At 36.8% G+C, this 17,373-nt stretch overlaps 1 protein-coding gene across 1 annotated transcript in view; it reads left to right on the top strand.

Annotated features, from left to right (window-relative positions):
- The window catches only part of LOC115455748 (PDF receptor), a 94,268-nt gene extending 79,058 nt beyond the window's left edge, over nucleotides 1-15,210 (top strand). Inside the window, exons 8-14 of the mRNA XM_037444037.1 lie at nucleotides 196-268; nucleotides 2,913-2,998; nucleotides 3,798-3,984; nucleotides 9,160-9,275; nucleotides 12,674-12,808; nucleotides 12,985-13,071; nucleotides 14,536-15,210. Coding sequence (XP_037299934.1) covers nucleotides 196-268; nucleotides 2,913-2,998; nucleotides 3,798-3,984; nucleotides 9,160-9,275; nucleotides 12,674-12,808; nucleotides 12,985-13,071; nucleotides 14,536-14,548 — 697 coding nt within the window. The 3' untranslated portion in view covers nucleotides 14,549-15,210. The remainder of the gene's footprint in view (nucleotides 1-195; nucleotides 269-2,912; nucleotides 2,999-3,797; nucleotides 3,985-9,159; nucleotides 9,276-12,673; nucleotides 12,809-12,984; nucleotides 13,072-14,535) is intronic.
- The last annotated feature ends 2,163 nt before the right edge of the window (nucleotides 15,211-17,373 follow it).

Raw genomic sequence — 17,373 nt, 5'->3', positions numbered from 1 at the left:
ATTACTTTAGACGTGATGAGTTATATGAAAGTTAACACAAGCGCAGGAGTCGCTGTGTTAGCAAACAGCACTGTATGGCAAACCTGCTAGCTGCGTTGTATTACGGAGTATTTTAAACTCAAAAATAATATAATTATCGGAATTAAATAGATAAGTACTTGAAATATAATGTAATCATTTTTAATTTTGTTCCAGTGAATGCTGGTATGGATACAATTTTCATAGGTTGTATTGGATTTTACAAGCCCCGAGACTCGGAGTAATACTGGTCAGTTATCACATTATTTATGATCAGGTGACCATTAAGGTCCATTATTAACAAGTTAAGCTATGCTGTAGCGGATTTTTTTCAAATGTTTATAATGCGCAGCGACACCTTTTACAGTGACAATGTCAAGTTAAGATTACGCTAATCCCAAAAAATATTAAATACTATACAGTAACACACCATAGCATTGCCCAAATTAGTTGCAGTTATAGTGTTGGCTATTTTCATAGTTTTTTAATGACAAGGTATATTACAGCATTGTAGTATTGTTTTGCATGTTATATAAGTAGGTATACTAATTACTAATACTAACCAGCAAAATGTCGATTCATATAAAAAAAGGAATTTAGGCGGCGGGCCAAATTGTTTATTACTTTTATTTGTTAATGTTTGTTCATTTTGCTAAGAGACATAAGTTTGCAATTTTCAACGTTATATATCTTGAAATTTAAGGCTGATGTAAGAGGAATAGCCAATGAATTAAAATCTAGTATTATTAATATTTAAACCTGCACTCGTCTTCAGAAATGAAGAGTCAACATGGAGATAAGGAACAAAACACTATTTAAAAAACATGTATTAAGTATACTAAAACATACCTACACCGGGAGATGCAAACCAAATCGTGCTAAAAATGCCCGGCGAATTCCGCGAATGTCATTATATTCTCGCGACCGCGCCTGCACCCCGACGCGTTTTTCCAGCAACTTGCGCCACCGTTCGTTTGTGATGGCTATGCACACGGGAATGTTAAGGTGGTAGCTCAAGGTCCATTTTCATACATTTTGTTTCGGCTTTAATCTGGGTAACTAAACAAGTATTGGCAAGTAAAGAATTTAAATTCACGTCTAGTTAGTGATTAGTTCTCGCAGTTGAAGAAAAACGTAAAAATAATTAATAATCATGGATATTTCGGCCTTTAAAATTTCGTCATATTAAATTTTAAAGGCCGAAATATCCATGATTATTAATTATTTTTACGTTTTTCTTCAACTGCGAGAACTAATCACTAACTAGACGTGAATTTAAATTCTTTACTTGCCAATACTTGTTTAGTTACCCAGATTAAAGCCGAAACAAAATGTATGAAAATGGACCTTGAGCTACCACCTTAAGGTTTTACATTTTCGACACTTGATTCCGATGTTAGTCCTGCCCAAAATTCAAGCCACTTTTAATCATTGACGTGTATTCTACAGACGAGAACGTTCATATTAACTATCAAATGGCAACCAAAACGTCACTGTTATAATCTATTTATTCACTTGAATAACAAATAATTTTACTTATTTCATATTTTTTATTCAAATCCAGGTTTACACTTAGACTCGAATTCTTGTACCATGAGCGGCCACTCCGTGCACTGCCACGAGCTGTCAATATTGACCATACTAAAGTCAGTTTGAATGGATTGCAGTTCAATTTAGTAGAACACAGTGTATGTTCTGTACGCCATATCTAGTACGTAGCATATACAGGGTGTCCCAGAAAGTAGTGTCAAGCGGAGGTCCAGAGATAGAGCACCCCTTAGGGTATCCGAATCACCCCCATGTACTTATGTTCCGCGATTTTTCATAGTTTTCGAGTTATGAATATTTTTCTGAATTTTTGAGAATTTTCGATTTGAACGATTAAATGTTTTCTTTTTAAAAACGTAGAAGACTTATTCGAGATTTTTTTATTGCAAATAAATTAACATTAGTTATACTTTTGTGCTAAAAACAATCAGCTTCGTAACTTTAATGAAAATTATGAAAATGTTGGTGTTAAGTGAGAAACTTATGTTCTATGAATTATGACTTAAATTTTCTTCTTTAATTTTAAAAACACATTTTACACCCACGTTTACAACCTTTAAACCATGAGAACGAATCATGCAAAATTAATTGAAATTAAACTCAAGAATATGCCCAATGTTTAACTTATAGCTTTCTTGCAGTCATTTTGGGTTAGTTTACAAACTAATTAATCTTAGGAGTGATGGGAAGACAAAAAAAATAATTGTTATCTAAATGCAAATTTTAAGAATTTTTTTTGGCACTTGAATCCACATTTTTTTCGGCGTTTTCACACTAGTATTCTTATATTCAGGAACCACACACCAATGATAAGGATAGTAGCTTATTTTAATTGTAATAATTTGGTCTTTCTCTGTGCACAGCGTTGTTACTTGATGTTTACTGTCGAGATGACGTCAACAACGCGGCCCTCGAGCGTTTTCGTTTATTTACGCGGGCAAATTTAAAATGTTATATTTAAATGTATTTTAATGGCACTTATTGATTGAATATTTTTTTTATATAAGATTAATTTGAGACATTTTTCAAAAAAGAGTGTAATACCCTATTGCATAGGAGGTATACTGACGGAAATCGTTCGTGACGATGTTATTATAGGATTCGTGACAAGTCTGCACTTCTCAACCTGATTCCATGTTTTATGGCCCGTGTGCAGCGTTATCGCGTCTACAGCGAATGTAATAGCGTCATTCACCGCTACTATATGTTGACATATTCTTAATCAAAGTTGTAATACATGTTTAAAATGTATGTACCAATGGTAGGTACGTACTGGTTGGTGTAACTCAATACAATGATATTTGTAAATGTTTATTTTTAAATATATATTTTTTTATTCATTTCAGATTAACTTTGTCTTCTTAATCAACATTATGCGTGTCCTGATCGTGAAATTGAGACACACCACTACTTCTGAACTAGTACGCGTTAGGTAAATATAAACAATATAGTACCATAAAATTATTCTAATCTCTGACATATTCTTTATGGATATATACTTAATTATTGAATTTACTGATTTTAATACTTAGGTACCGTCTGGGTCAAAAGTAGCTGAACAATTTCAAAACTTTAAAAACGCATTTGAAAATTTTATTTATTTCAGTTACTTTTGTGCTTTACTGTGCAACATCTCTTTCACATGATGTATTAATATAGTGAAATGACGGAACCATTGACGAACGGAACATTATTATTATTATTTGAAATATCGGGGTATAGTATAGCAAATCTATACTTTTAAATATCAATGAAACCCATTATTTGATTGTATTAAAATCAATTAAAAACAATGGTTAATCACGAATCGATAATATTATAACGATGATGACGTTAGATAGTAACATTATATACTTATAAATAAATAATTTATTTTATTTATGAAGCTCAACAGTTTCTTTGTTTATTTGATCGCGCTAATCTTAGAAATTACTAAAGTGATTTTGATTTTTTTCACTAATAGGAAGCTATAGGCTACTTTTTATTGAAAATATTTTTCCCGGAAAATCTTTTTCACTCGAGTGGAGCTAAAATATTATTATTTCCTGTTAGCTAAAAAGTTAAGCAGTAATTACAGAGATAAACGGAATCTAATAAAACACAAGCTATCCTATTGTATATTAAAATCTGTATTCATTATATATATAGCCACATAATATATTAATATTATGTATTCTCAAACAGATGTATCTGCTGAAAGATTGAGGCATTCAAAGTTTTATGGTTAACAGGAAAGCAGTGCGTGCCGCATTAGTTCTTCTACCATTGCTGGGCATCACGAACATTTTATCCATGGTAGAAGGCTACGCCACCAGCCATGGAATTGTTGTATTTCAAATATGGAGCTACGTCACTCATTTCTTGCGGTCCTTCCAAGGGTTCTTTATTGCGGTGATCTACTGCTTCTTGAACGAAGAGGTAAGTTATGTGATAGTATTAAACTGGCTTGCGTTTTGATATTCTTTGAACAATTTCGACTATTTACTTAAAAAGAACACTGAAATAAATCGTTCAGTCCAATCCATATTTTTTCCGTGTATAAATTGAAAAGAGGTATATCTACTTATATTCTATATTTATATTATTAGGTATATAAAGCTAAAGAGTATCTTTGTTTGTTGGAGTGTGCTAGTCTCAGGAGTTCCTGAATTTATTGCTACTGGATTGAATTGTTAAATTATTTTAGTCTTGGATGTCCCCTTTTTCGAGAATGGCTATAGGCTATTTAGCATCATGCTATGACTAATAGGAGCGTAGCTTTCGTGAAAAATGTTGCAAAAACGGGCAACATTTGTTCTTTTTGAGAGTTTCCGTGGCAGGCGCTGCCTAAACAGTTAAAGTTACGCAGTTATAGTCATAATGGTATTGTTCCTCTTAAAATGTTCCAAAAAATATATTATAAATCAAAGAATTGCCCTGCCACATCCATCTGCCTGCCTGAACGTGATAAACTCAAAAACAACCAAACGGATTTTGATGAAATTTGGTATGGAGACAATATGAGTACCAGGGAAGGACAAGGTCCACTTTCTTTCTCGAGAAAATATATGGCCGGAGTTTTATCCCGAAAAACTCTTTCACGTGGGCGAAGCCGCGAGCAATAAAGAATAAAACTTGTGCGTGTGAATGGCATAGTATTTTCGGATATGGCTGTGTAGAAAACAGACCCCCTGCAGCGACTACGTCAGCCACACGTTGCCGTGCATGCTCCATTAACGAACTCCTAATTAAAAGCACGTTTTCACGTGGCAGAAATGCAGACTTAATTATGTAACAGAATACTTATGAGCGACCTAGCGCAAATATCGCGTCCATTCTGTTCGTTTCCAAGACAATCTTTGTGTACATAATAATACATAATAATAATAACATATTACTTTGGCTATTACTGGAACGTAATTCAAGATTAAATTAATTCATTGCATAACAGTAATATAGCATTTCACTGTAAAGTTATTATAACTGATGGTAGATAGTTAAGGGATTGTTTACATACATCAGTCAGTGTGGTTTCGTTAAATTTATAATGAATTTATTATTGAAATGTTTGCTCGCTTTTCCACCCGTGTGCTAAAGCTTTCCGTTATAAAAGTCTCGCTAAATATATTTTCCCGATAAAAAAGTAACCTATGTCCTTCCCAGGGTCTCAAACTAGCTCCATACCAAATTTCATAAATCCATGGCAAAGTGTTTGAGTTTATCATCGCATGCAGACAATATTTTTAAGAACTTTTTAAGGGAAAAAATTCCATCATACATATTTGTTGCATAACTTTAACCATTTACTCAACGCGAGCAAACGGAAGATGTCTGGTGGCTATCCAACACTTTTCAATTCGAACTAGAAATTTCTGATATTAGCATATTTAAAACTAAATCCAAAAAAAAATTAAGAAAAACAAGAAACAGGGGAGTTTAAAAATTATTTCCCAATATGTAATTGTGAGTTAATTTATTTGGGATGTTCGGCAACCAAATGCTATTATTATTATTACATACTTAGTATAATATGACTCGGTCAAGTTAATATTATATTACCTTAATGGTAAATTAGGGCCGATTAGAGCCAAATTACGTTGCATCTACCGTAATTACCATATATTTACATGGAGACATTGTCACACTGCAAAAATAATAATAGAACGTGTGAATCACGAATATGCATAGTATATGAGTGTAATAGGTATGGCTCGTACCAATGGCGAAGGGTGAAAATTTTCAAAAGGGAAACCCTAAATAAACTTAGCCTAAATAAACTTTTTTATCTATCTATCTATCCTGAGGTAAGCTATGCGCGGCCGGGTTCACTTCGAACGAATTATAAGGCGCGAGCACTGCGCGCGAGTTATGATTTAAAGAATTGATATGAACTACCGATATCGTTAAAGTATTAGTTTAAATTAATAAATAATATCTAAATAAAAACCAAGTTACTTGTCTAGCGTTAAATGGTATTTGTTTTTTGTTAAGCCGTTCAAGTATTTAGTTACATAATACTTGAACGGCCCCTAACGCAATTTTTCTTGTAAAACGTTACGATGCGTTTGCAGGGGCAGAGGGGGTTCGTACAAAGCGTTATGTAACATTGGTTTTTTATTTTAAAAGAATAACAAAGTTATTATAGCGACTTTCCGGTATTTTGCATAAAATAGTGAATATGAGAAAAAATTTAACTGTTTTTTTTTTTCTGTGACTACGTTTGTTAGCCTGGCAGGGCCGGCTTTTACAAACATACCGGACTTTCGGGTGAATGCTTTAGGCACTCGAACCCTTAAATTAAGTGACCATGCTGAGGGCGACCCTCTAAAGGGTCACGGCCTCGACTCAGGACGATCACTGAGAGATGATGTTTGAGGACATCAGCGATTAGGGAGTTTACGCGAGGTGTACGGAGCGACCTACACAATCACCTAATCGTCTTCCTCGGCGCGCGGGCCGACGGAACTAATGGAAGGGTCGGGAGGACGGGGAACGCGGCGAGGTCCTCGGCGGCGAGGACGGAACTGCGGTCGTGTAGGTACAGTGTAAGAGCTTTAAGTGCTCGTGCTTTCGGCGGATGGCCAGAGTTATTTCGTCCTCTGGATCTGTTAGGACAGAACGTGGACGTCTCCATTTCGCGCGGTCGAAAGGAGTGTATATGGATACGGACCTAATGGGCGTTCGGGTGATTGACCGCCCGGTCGAAATAGCGTCTGCTGGACATGTGCATGAACTGCCTGATGGTCGGCATATCGGTGTCAACGTGGAGGTTGCGATTGCGAACGTACCGCGGGGCACCGAGTGCACGTCTTAGGAATTGATTTTGCAAAACCTGCATACGCTGAAGACGAGCAGGCGGTATGTCCGTGAACGCGGGCGACGCGTAAGTCATTATCGGCCTAATACACGAGGTAAAGATCGGAATTTTGTTGCGGGTGGACATTTTACTATTTTTGTTAATGAGCCAGTGCAGCTGGCTCATCGCGAATGCGGCTCGCGCGCGTACCGCATTGACATGTGGGACGAAAGTCAGCTTCTGATCAAGTAGCACGCCTAAATACTTGACCTTCCTAGTCCAAGGAATGGCCTGTCCTGACATGACTATAGAAGCGAGAGGCGCTTGTACTCTGGTATGCTGAGTGAATACTATAGCCTGACTTTTTGCGGGATTTATGGTGATGCGCCATCTGACGATCCGTTCATAAAGTTTCCCTAACGATCTAAGTAAGCTAATCGGCCTATAAGAGGTCGGTGATGATGCGGGTTTTCCCGGCTTGTGGATACCTATAACCACTGCTTCTTTCCAGGCCTCAGGAAATATGCAGTTCTGAAAAGCTGCATTGAAAATTGCAGCTAATATCTTGACTAAATGCTCCGGTAGCATGTTTAATAACCTATTCGGGATTCCCTCAGCCCCGGGGGCTTTCCGTCTTTTGAGTGCCTTGATCAGAACGATGACTTCTTCGGTCGTCACCGGAGCGAGGGGATCGAGCGGCGGCGAGTCGACATCCGGGCCGGCAGCAACGATTTGGCATTTAAGTTTAACGGTCGCGGGGTAGGTAGAGGCGGAGGGATCGCGTTCCTACTTTTGACGTAAGTGTCCACCGCAACGACGATGTCGTTTTCTACAGGTATATCTGTCACGGAACATTGAGACTCCAGGCTGGAGGCCAAGAGCTCCGCTTTCTCGTCGTCGTCAAACGCCGGGCGTTGAATCGGGCGGTCGAGCGGAAACATGGAGACTACATCCTTTCTCTTGAAGGAACGAACCAGTTGCCAAAAGGCCGTGTGGGTCGTTTTGATTTCCGACAAACGTCTCTCCCATCCCGAATCGACGGCGCCTTGCATGCAACGTTTGGCCACGCGTTGAAGGAAACGCGCAAGAAGTCGTCGTTCCGGGACGGGCCGAGTCGCGCAGGCTTTGAGTGCCGCGTTTCGCCTCCTCACCACCTCCCGCACGTCTTCGGGAAGGCGCCAGTGGTCGTGAACGGCCGCTGGCACCCTCTCGGAGCTTTCGCTGAGGGCGTGTTGCAGGTGGTCGGTGAAGGAGCGAATCGCACCGGTCGTTAAATTTAACTTTAGAGTTACATAACTTTAGCGGGAGCGGGGGCGTGCAAGAAAACGTTACGGCGCATTAAGTACATGGGGGATTGGGGGTCAAAAATCTTCAAAAATTGCGTTACGTAATACTTCAACGGCCCCTTACTTATCATAATAAAATACTTATGTACTCAACTAACATATTTTAAATACACCACAAAAAAACAATTATGTTATTGCGCTACATTCCAGCCTCTTAGCAATCAGTGAAGTAACGTTAATTTATAACAATTGCTCGAGTACTTAAAATATATTATATGCATCACTGAACTAATGAAATAGTTTATTATGAATTCATTAAACATATTTTTGATTGATGATTGCTTATAAATATTTGTTTATATCTACATATTTATTCCCCAGTTCATGCAGTTATTTAATTTAATAAATTATTTATGCAATAATGAACATGTCAAATATTAATTGTCATCCAAATCCATATAGCAGTTTCGGCGACTACTTCTAACACTGGCCAAACATTTTCACAACAATCGCATTTATTATATTAGGTCAGTAATTCAATATTAATTAGTGGGCTATTAAAGTATAGGTATTATACATATTTATTTAAATAAGTACATCAATTGCACATATAGGCGAGTTTAATACGCTTTAGACTTAATAACTAACACTGGTAGTGTAAATCCTACGTATGCGTGAATCATAATATGCAATATATTTTACTAGATAGAAGAGCTCAGTTTGCTGCTGTCTAGGGTACGGTATTGATAATAATCCGATAATCTAAATGTATCTGAAAAATCCATTAACGCATATGTAAATATATGGAAATACAACCTTAATGTGATGCATGGAATGGAATGTATGCGTGAGCGAAATGAAATAGATAAGTGTGAATGACGGACGAAGTTAAGAAACCACGGAAAAAAGGCGTTAGATTGAAAAATTATTAAAAAAGCAATTGTACTTTAAACAACATTTTTAATTTGAACAAATCCCATGTGGTAGAAACATACCAATGACTTTCTTTGTTCTAAATAAACCAATAAACAGGTGAAACAAGCAGTAAAGAAGCACTACCGAAACTACATGGCTATGAGATCGGACGCTCGCCGCCAACAACGAACAGCTCGCGCTTGCAAAGACTTTGCATCACCACAAGACCCTGGGTAAGCGTATTTCCATAATTTACATTACCCTTGTTATCGTCTCATACTTCATCATTTCCTTCTGACATAAAAAATGTGTCTATTGTCTGATTTAACAAAATAATCACATAATATTTTAAATACTTATTATAGGTACCTGAAAGGGTCCAACAAAAATAAATAACACTTTACACAGACGCTAATTATACAGTATAAAATATTTAAAACAAATCGCGCTAATTGCTAAACGTCATGCAACAAATTGTCGAGTTATCCTGTAGTATGTCACTTCCAAAAGTTTTCGCAGACGCTGCGCTGCGTGTTGAACCGTATTAGTTCGAAGTTTGAACACTACGAACGAATTGGTATCAAGATGAATTAACTATATCGTTAAAGTATTGATTTATATAAATAAATAATAAATTATTTGTTGCAATATAGGTACTAATAATCTTTAAAATTCACCTGAAACCTTGAAAACTGACAAAAAATTATATGTTGGCTAAATTTAGTTAATAGTCTCCCCTTACCCTGGCACCCCTACTGTAAAAACACAAATACGGTAACTTTGTAAATATTGCAAACCTTTGTTAATCAACAAAGAAAAAAAAAATTTTAACATAAAATTAAACCGCCTTCAAAAACCACTCAAAACCAAAAAATAATTTCACATAACAAGTATATATTGGATACCAATTTTGGAGTCGGTGCCTAATTAAAATTGCTAGTTAGCTATAGTTGTTGCATAGTCCATCTATGAGCTAAATTTCTTTCAAATCAATTAAAAGGAGTAGGTTTGCGTGTACTACAACATACACAGTGAAAGGTGTAATACCAAGCACATGTATGGTGTTTCATCTTTTTATTTCCTCTTTTTTCAAAGCAGGGAGTGTAATACACTTGGGCACGCCACTATAGCGGCGGTAAGTCCCCTCTTCGAGGTGTGGCTGACGAGACGTCACGGCGTCCTCTCATTCCGGACGACGCAGGTACTGACCGGTCACGGCTGCTTCGGCAGGTACCTGTATCGGATCCGGGTGGAGGATACGCCCGCGTGTTTTACTGTGCGGATCGGCCGGAGGACACGGTGGAGCATACGGTGGAGGTGTGCCCAGCTTGGGCTGAGCCCCGCCGTGTTCTCACAACGGCCATCGGTGGCGGAGACCTCTCGCGTCGGGGCCTGGTAGAAGCCATGCTCCGGGGCGAGAGAGTGGGACGCAGTCGCCTCCTTCTGCGAGGACGTGATGCTCGCAAAGGAGGTGGCGGAGCGGATACGGCGCCAAAGCGCCCAACGTCCCATCCGCCACGGCAGACGCACAAGACGCGGGCGTCGAACGTCTGCTGAGGATCGTCGGCCTCCGTAGGCGCGGACCGTCGGGTGACGAGCATTGGGTAGCCCGTCGCCCGAAACACCCCAACGGCCCGTGTGTTCGGCGCGTAGTGTTCCACGCGCGCCTCGAAGAGCAGTGTCAGAGTAATTTGCGGGGCCCCTTAGGGCCGGTGCCTGCCTAGGTCTCAATGCCACCGGATCTTGGACCTAGGCACATAGGCAAAGGATGGGAACACCGTAGGTTCTTAGTCGGTAAAAGTCTGACACGCCCTCCCGCCCATCCCAAGGCGGGAGATAGTCAACTGACGATTTACCTACGTAAAAAAAAAAAAAAAAAAAAAAAAAAAAAAAAAAAAAAAAAGGGAGTGTAATACACCCACATTTGACCAGCTATATGTGACAGGGGAAGAATTTGGGTAGCGTACAGTTCACAAATTTAAATATTTAGCTTCCATTTGCTGTGCTGCGGCGATGTGTTTATCTCCAGTGACGATCTGACTTGCTGACTTTGTACGCTGGCAGCACATTGTTTTCGTATATTCGTTAATGTATTTATCTAGCTTAACTAGCAATTTTAATTAGGCACCGACTCCAAAATTGGTATCCAATATATACTTGTGATGTGAAATTATTTTTTGGTTTTGAGTGGTTTTTGATGGCGGTTTAATTATTTGTTAAAATTATTTTAATTTTTTGCTTTTTTGTGTTAGTAAAAAATAGACTGTCTCTATGGCATAGTTGTGTTTCGTTCACGATACGACTATCGCGCTGAGGAGTTACACCTCTGAGTACCACTGAAAAGGGGAAAAGGTGTGATGCTATATATATTTATGTAAGAAGTAAATTCGAGGAAACCTAACGCAAAAATACAACTCATATATTTGGCTCACAGTACAACTATCGCGCTGTGGTTTAACACCTCTGCCTACCCCTGAAAAGGGGAAAAGGTGTGATGCTATATGTATGTATGTATGTAAGAAGTAGAGTCCACTAAACCCAACACAAAAACACAACTAATGTGTTTCGCTCGCAGTACGACTATCGCGCTCAAATGTTACACCTCTGCCTACCCCTAAAAAGGGGAAAAAGTGTGATGCTATATACATAAATGCATGTATGTAAGAAGTAGATTCAAGCAAACCTAACGCAAAAACACAACTGATATATTTGGCTCACAGTACAACTATCGTGCTGTGGTATAACACCTCTGCCTACCCCTGAAAAGGGGAAAAGGTGTGATGCTATATATATGTATGTATGTAAGAAGTAGAGTCCACTAAACCCAACACAAAAACACAACTAATGTGTTTCTCACGCAGTACGAATATCGCGCTCAAATGTTACACCTCTGCCTACCCCTGAAAAGGGGAAAAGGTGTGATGCTATATATATATGTATGTAAAAAATAGATTCAAGCAAACCTAACGCCAAAACACAACTGATATATTTCGATCATACTATAACTATTGCGCTGTGGTGTTACATCTCTGCCTACCCCTAAAAAGGGGAAAAAGTGTGATGCTATACACATATATGTATGTATGTAAGAAGTAGAGTCAATTAAACCCAACCCAAAAACACAACTGATATGTTTCACACACAGTACGACTATCGCGATGAAATGTTACGCCTCTGCCTACCCCTGACACGGGGAAAGATGTTATGCTATATGTATAAGTATGTGAGAAGTACAGGCAACCAAACTCAATGCAAAAACATAACTAAATACGTCACAGGAAAGCTAAATTCGCGGTTTCGTTTTCTTGGACGACATAATTATTCTAGTTTTTTAATTTTAAAACCAAACTACCGAAGCGATCTTGAAAAAAATTTTATGGGACCAATCTGGAGAGAAATTCTTTCGAATAAAAAAAGAATTTTCCAAATCGGTTCATAAATGAGCGAGTTCTGAGGTAACAAACATACAAAAAAAAAATTTAAAAAAAATCACGTCGAATTGATAACCTCCTCCTTTTTTTTTAAGTCGGTTAATAAAAAAAGTGTGATATTACCATTCGTAAAACTGTTGCATAATATACTTAGTATAATGTAATAGAAATAATAAATAATTGTTGATTAACTTCCCCAGCGACGACATACCAGGCTGTAGCGACGAAACAAAATCTTGGGTGGCCCTACGCAACATGCGCTACAATAGCTACGACTGTCCAGTAGCTAACATCAGGCAATCCGAAACCGCATTCGGCGCTGAAATATCTACTGAGTAAGTATAAATGCCACCAGCTTCCTTCTACAATACTGTTTAATCTACATACGCTGGCGTCAAATGTGTCATAACTTGCATGCAAAGCGGTTACGATGAATTATAATGACTATTTTTGCGAATTGATTCGGCTATTTCCTTGTACCTACTGTTTGAAATTTGTGTGACAAACAAAGTTACAGGTCGGCCCCAGAGAACATAGTCTTCGAAGAACTAAGCTTCGGCTACGACCGCCGCCGTGACCCGGAGAAGAACTTTGAATTGTTTGTATTTTTTTTTTTTGGACCGGAGTTGTACCAAAATGTACCAACTACTTTTAAACAATATTTCTGGATTGATATTGATTACAGCTGGATTTTTCTACGTATAATTAAGTTAAATTGTGTGGATTGGTTGACATGTATTTTTGTGTCCGATATGAATAGATCTTGGTGTGTTTTGCTGAACAGCAAAGTATCACATTTATGATTTAAAATAATCGTGAGTTAAATATAAATTACCTACTTATTTCTGGACAGTATTTTTGATTGGTACATTTTGGCGTAACTGGGGCCTATTTGTAAATGTTAAAATATCTGGCAAACGGTTTGTTTTTCATACGTGCAGTGTGTCCGTGCACCAGATTGTAGGTGATATAGGTAGGGTTCAATGGAATGCCGCCAAAGGGAATTGATTATCCCTCGGCAGTCGACACAATTATGATATATACAGGCTTATCCCATAACACACTTACGTGGGCCAATATGATCAGTGACAGTGAAGGGGTTCCAAGGAACAAAAGCAGTGCCTTGAGTATTCAAGTACTTACCTACATCTGGTCATAATCATTACATCTTGATAAGACCTAAAACACAATAATATTTCGAATAACATTAGTTGCATTATAGCACAGTTATGTATAGATTTAAAGCGAAACTGAAATCAGTCTAAACGAACCTTGCCGAAACGTACAATTGCATCACGCAGGTGTGAGTACTGAATACTTAGTATTTAATTAATAGACAGAGTGTGCCTACACGTACGTATTTCTAACGCCAAACTTGTGTATGATATGATATGTATAATAGGTAACTATTTATTTATAAAGCAAGGTTAGTTTCCTATTAGTTATTTTTTACATTATTTTATACCAGATGTTTTGGTGTTTGGGACATCACCTAAACAGCCCACACCCGCCCCTTTTGCTCGCGGTGTGGCGTTCTTGAAAATCCTTTGCTTTTACCACTATAAAAGTACTACAATAGCGCCATCAAAATAAAAAATCTCATTTTTTAATCTTATATTATTTCCCAAGGAAAAATATTACCGAAATAAAAGTACCCTATGTGTAATCCAGGACATGGTCTACCCGTGTTCTAAATTTCATCTAAATCCAGCTGTTTCTGCGTTCACTTTTTACAAACATCCAAACATTTTCACACACTTTCTTTTATTTATTTAACAAAGGGCATAATACAGAAGACAATATTATCAATACTTAAGCACTAAATTACAGTAAGACTAGATTGCCTTCCTTAAACCTATGCGCTAATTGAAACTAAACTGCGAAACCGATTCGACAAGAAACAATTAACAAAGTTTACATCTGCTTATACTTTAGAGTTACATAAACGAAAATTGTAGTTATTTGACAGCTAGCACTTTAACTATATTTCAAAGCTTTGTAACTTATTCATTGTAAGTACTTACTACTTACCATAGATTTTGACGAAATATGTTTTTACCAGGGTGACTATTTGACCCCGCGAGCAGACTGTGCAGTGTTAGGTTCCGAAACAAGAAGTAGAAGTCCATCATGACGCTGAACCCACTTCTGGACGAGTACACTACATCGACGAAATTACTGACAAAAGCTTGTCAAACTATTGTTGCCCTTGTTTGTTAATACTGAACATCAAGGAATATATAAAATAAGATCTAATTATCTAATGCTACGTAGTTTTTAAAAAACAATATTTAATGTAATTTCGATAGCATTGTAGCAGGAGCGTAGCTACCGATGTATCAGCAGTATCAGTGATACGGAGTCCCTTTGGGGCCTCTCTTGACCCTTACCTACATTTAACTAAGCGAGTGCCAAAAAGTTCGCACTGCCCTGAAGAGCCCCCAACAAATATAGTTATAGGGCCCCTATATGGCAAGCTACGCTACTGCATTGTAGGTATAATATTTTTCATACCACCACCACTTTATACCTAAATATTTTTCTATGTACAGTTATTATCTAGATGTGATAAAAACGTTGTTATTTTTCAAATACTTACCACTTTGGACCATTTTAAATTTTGAGAAATATAATATTTATATACATGTACCTACACGAAATCAAAGACAACTATTTTATTCATGTTTATAAATTAAACTTAAGGTAAATACTTTTAAAATAAATAGAGTACCTACTAGGTATTTATTTTATGACGAAATGACAAAACACGTTAAAATTTACATATTATATTATATTTATTCAATTTCATACCTATTATTTCTTAAAGTCAGAAATTAATAATAATATTATGATTAATTATTATATTTATATTATACAAAAAAGATAATAATATATATTTATTAAACCTTAGGTACAATTTACAAGATCTTTGATAAACATTTGATTATTCAAGATATTATATATATAGATATATCGTATAATACCTAAATATTTTTGAAAAGTAATTACTTAGATAAAAAATTATACCTAATCGTTAAGTGAATGGTCGCTATAAACCAAATAGCCTATTCTATTTTATCTTTACCCATTTTTAACATTTGTTGCAATACGAACACGTTTTCATGTATGTACCTACTTACCTTACATAAATCTTTCAAAGAAAGTAGGTAATTTTGTATTAGATTAAAGTGTTTAGCATAGACAAATAATATAATAGTTGATGATTAAAGTAATATAGTAGGTATGACCTATTATTTCATGTTAAACAAATATGTGATGTTGTTATGTAGGAACTGAAACTTCATATCGTTATATTTACAACCTACTCTACATATTTAGATACCTACCGGTATATTCCCACAAACTTATCTGGCCCGGCGAGATAGTCACTGTTATCGCGTTTGGTGTGGCCAGTAAAATAAATTTGCAATAAAGTGGGTAAGCAAGTCGATGTTAACAAAAATATTATGGTCAAAATTTGGAAAACTACTAAATCGATTTTCTACTCTGATTAATAGCTTCGGAGGAATGCTTGGCAAACATACATACATACATACATACAAATATAGGCACATACTTATAAAGACTTGTATATTTGTTTGGCAGCCATAACAAACTATTATATTATGTAAATATATTGCAGTTCCTATAATAATAAAATACATAAGTAGGTGCCTTATCGATCTCCTTTTTTGAAGTTGGTTAAAAATGTGAAATTATACACACACCACCTGTGTACTAGGACTTGACATTACAACACCTGGCGATTTGAAAGAACGTAGGTAAATATTAATTAAATAAATAATAAAAACATATCCCTCAAAAAAGAAAATATTTTAACACAATAATTATGATCATCTAATCTATGGCGAGTGTTCTCTAACTGAAATACTCCAGCTATTCCTAAGCCACCGGGATTTTTTGATTCATTACTCACCATCATCAGAATCACTACATTCGCTTTCACTGCCACTGGCTAAATTAATGATGAAAGGCTCGTCTAGAAATGCATCCCTATTTTTATACTCGTTCTCAAGGTTTTTTATTCGTTCATTGTTATCTTATTGAAGGCTTCTGCAATCAAAGAAGGCATTTCAGAATTTCATTTTTTTCATACTTACATCCATTCTAGTAGCACGTGCGAAATACTTACCCCCTTATTCATAGACGTTTTTTATCTAAGGACGGAGTAAAGCTGTGATAACAAGTCTGTTTCTCAGTGCTGACGGCATGGCAGCCTTCGCAGTGCGTAGATATAGGGCCGTTATGATTGGCTAATATTGTTGTATCTCAATATTAGCCAATCACAACGGCTCTATGTCTGATTCCCAGTGGCGTTGGGCACTGAGAAACAGACTTGTTATCACAGCTTTACTCCATCCTTAGATAAAAAACTTTTATGAATACGGACGTTAGTGTTTACGTGGAATTTATTTTCAAAACCCAGCAACACTAACCTATGACGGCAACTACGCGTTCATACAATATTTCGTATGGTATTATCGGTGTAAGAAGACGATTTTCTTCCTTCTTAAAATTTAAGACTTTTAATATAATATTTCTCGCATCACTTTTTAAAGCTATCAGCATTTTTCGCTAGCTATAACCACTAAATAAAACAAATACATGAAGCAAACAACCAATGGCAGTTATGTCAGCGAATGGCAGGTAGATTGACATTTCAAAATGACGTCGTTAGTTCCTCTTTCGGCCACCGGGCTAGATAAGTTTGTGGCACTATAGTTTGTCTCAATTATTGATATCTAGGAGACATATCAAAATGACATCTATTAAGGTACTTAAAAAAAGGAAACAAATGTGAACCTACTCAATTATTGTTTATTTATTTATTTGTTATTTGCATTGTTCTAGATAATTAAAAATGGCCTGTTTGTAATAC

The sequence above is a fragment of the Manduca sexta genome, chromosome 27, assembly GCF_014839805.1.
Source record: "Manduca sexta isolate Smith_Timp_Sample1 chromosome 27, JHU_Msex_v1.0, whole genome shotgun sequence".
NCBI classification, from domain to species: Eukaryota; Metazoa; Arthropoda; class Insecta; order Lepidoptera; family Sphingidae; genus Manduca; species Manduca sexta.
The sequence above is the reverse complement of the archived record's forward strand: the minus strand, read 5'-3'. Positions and strand labels throughout refer to the sequence as shown.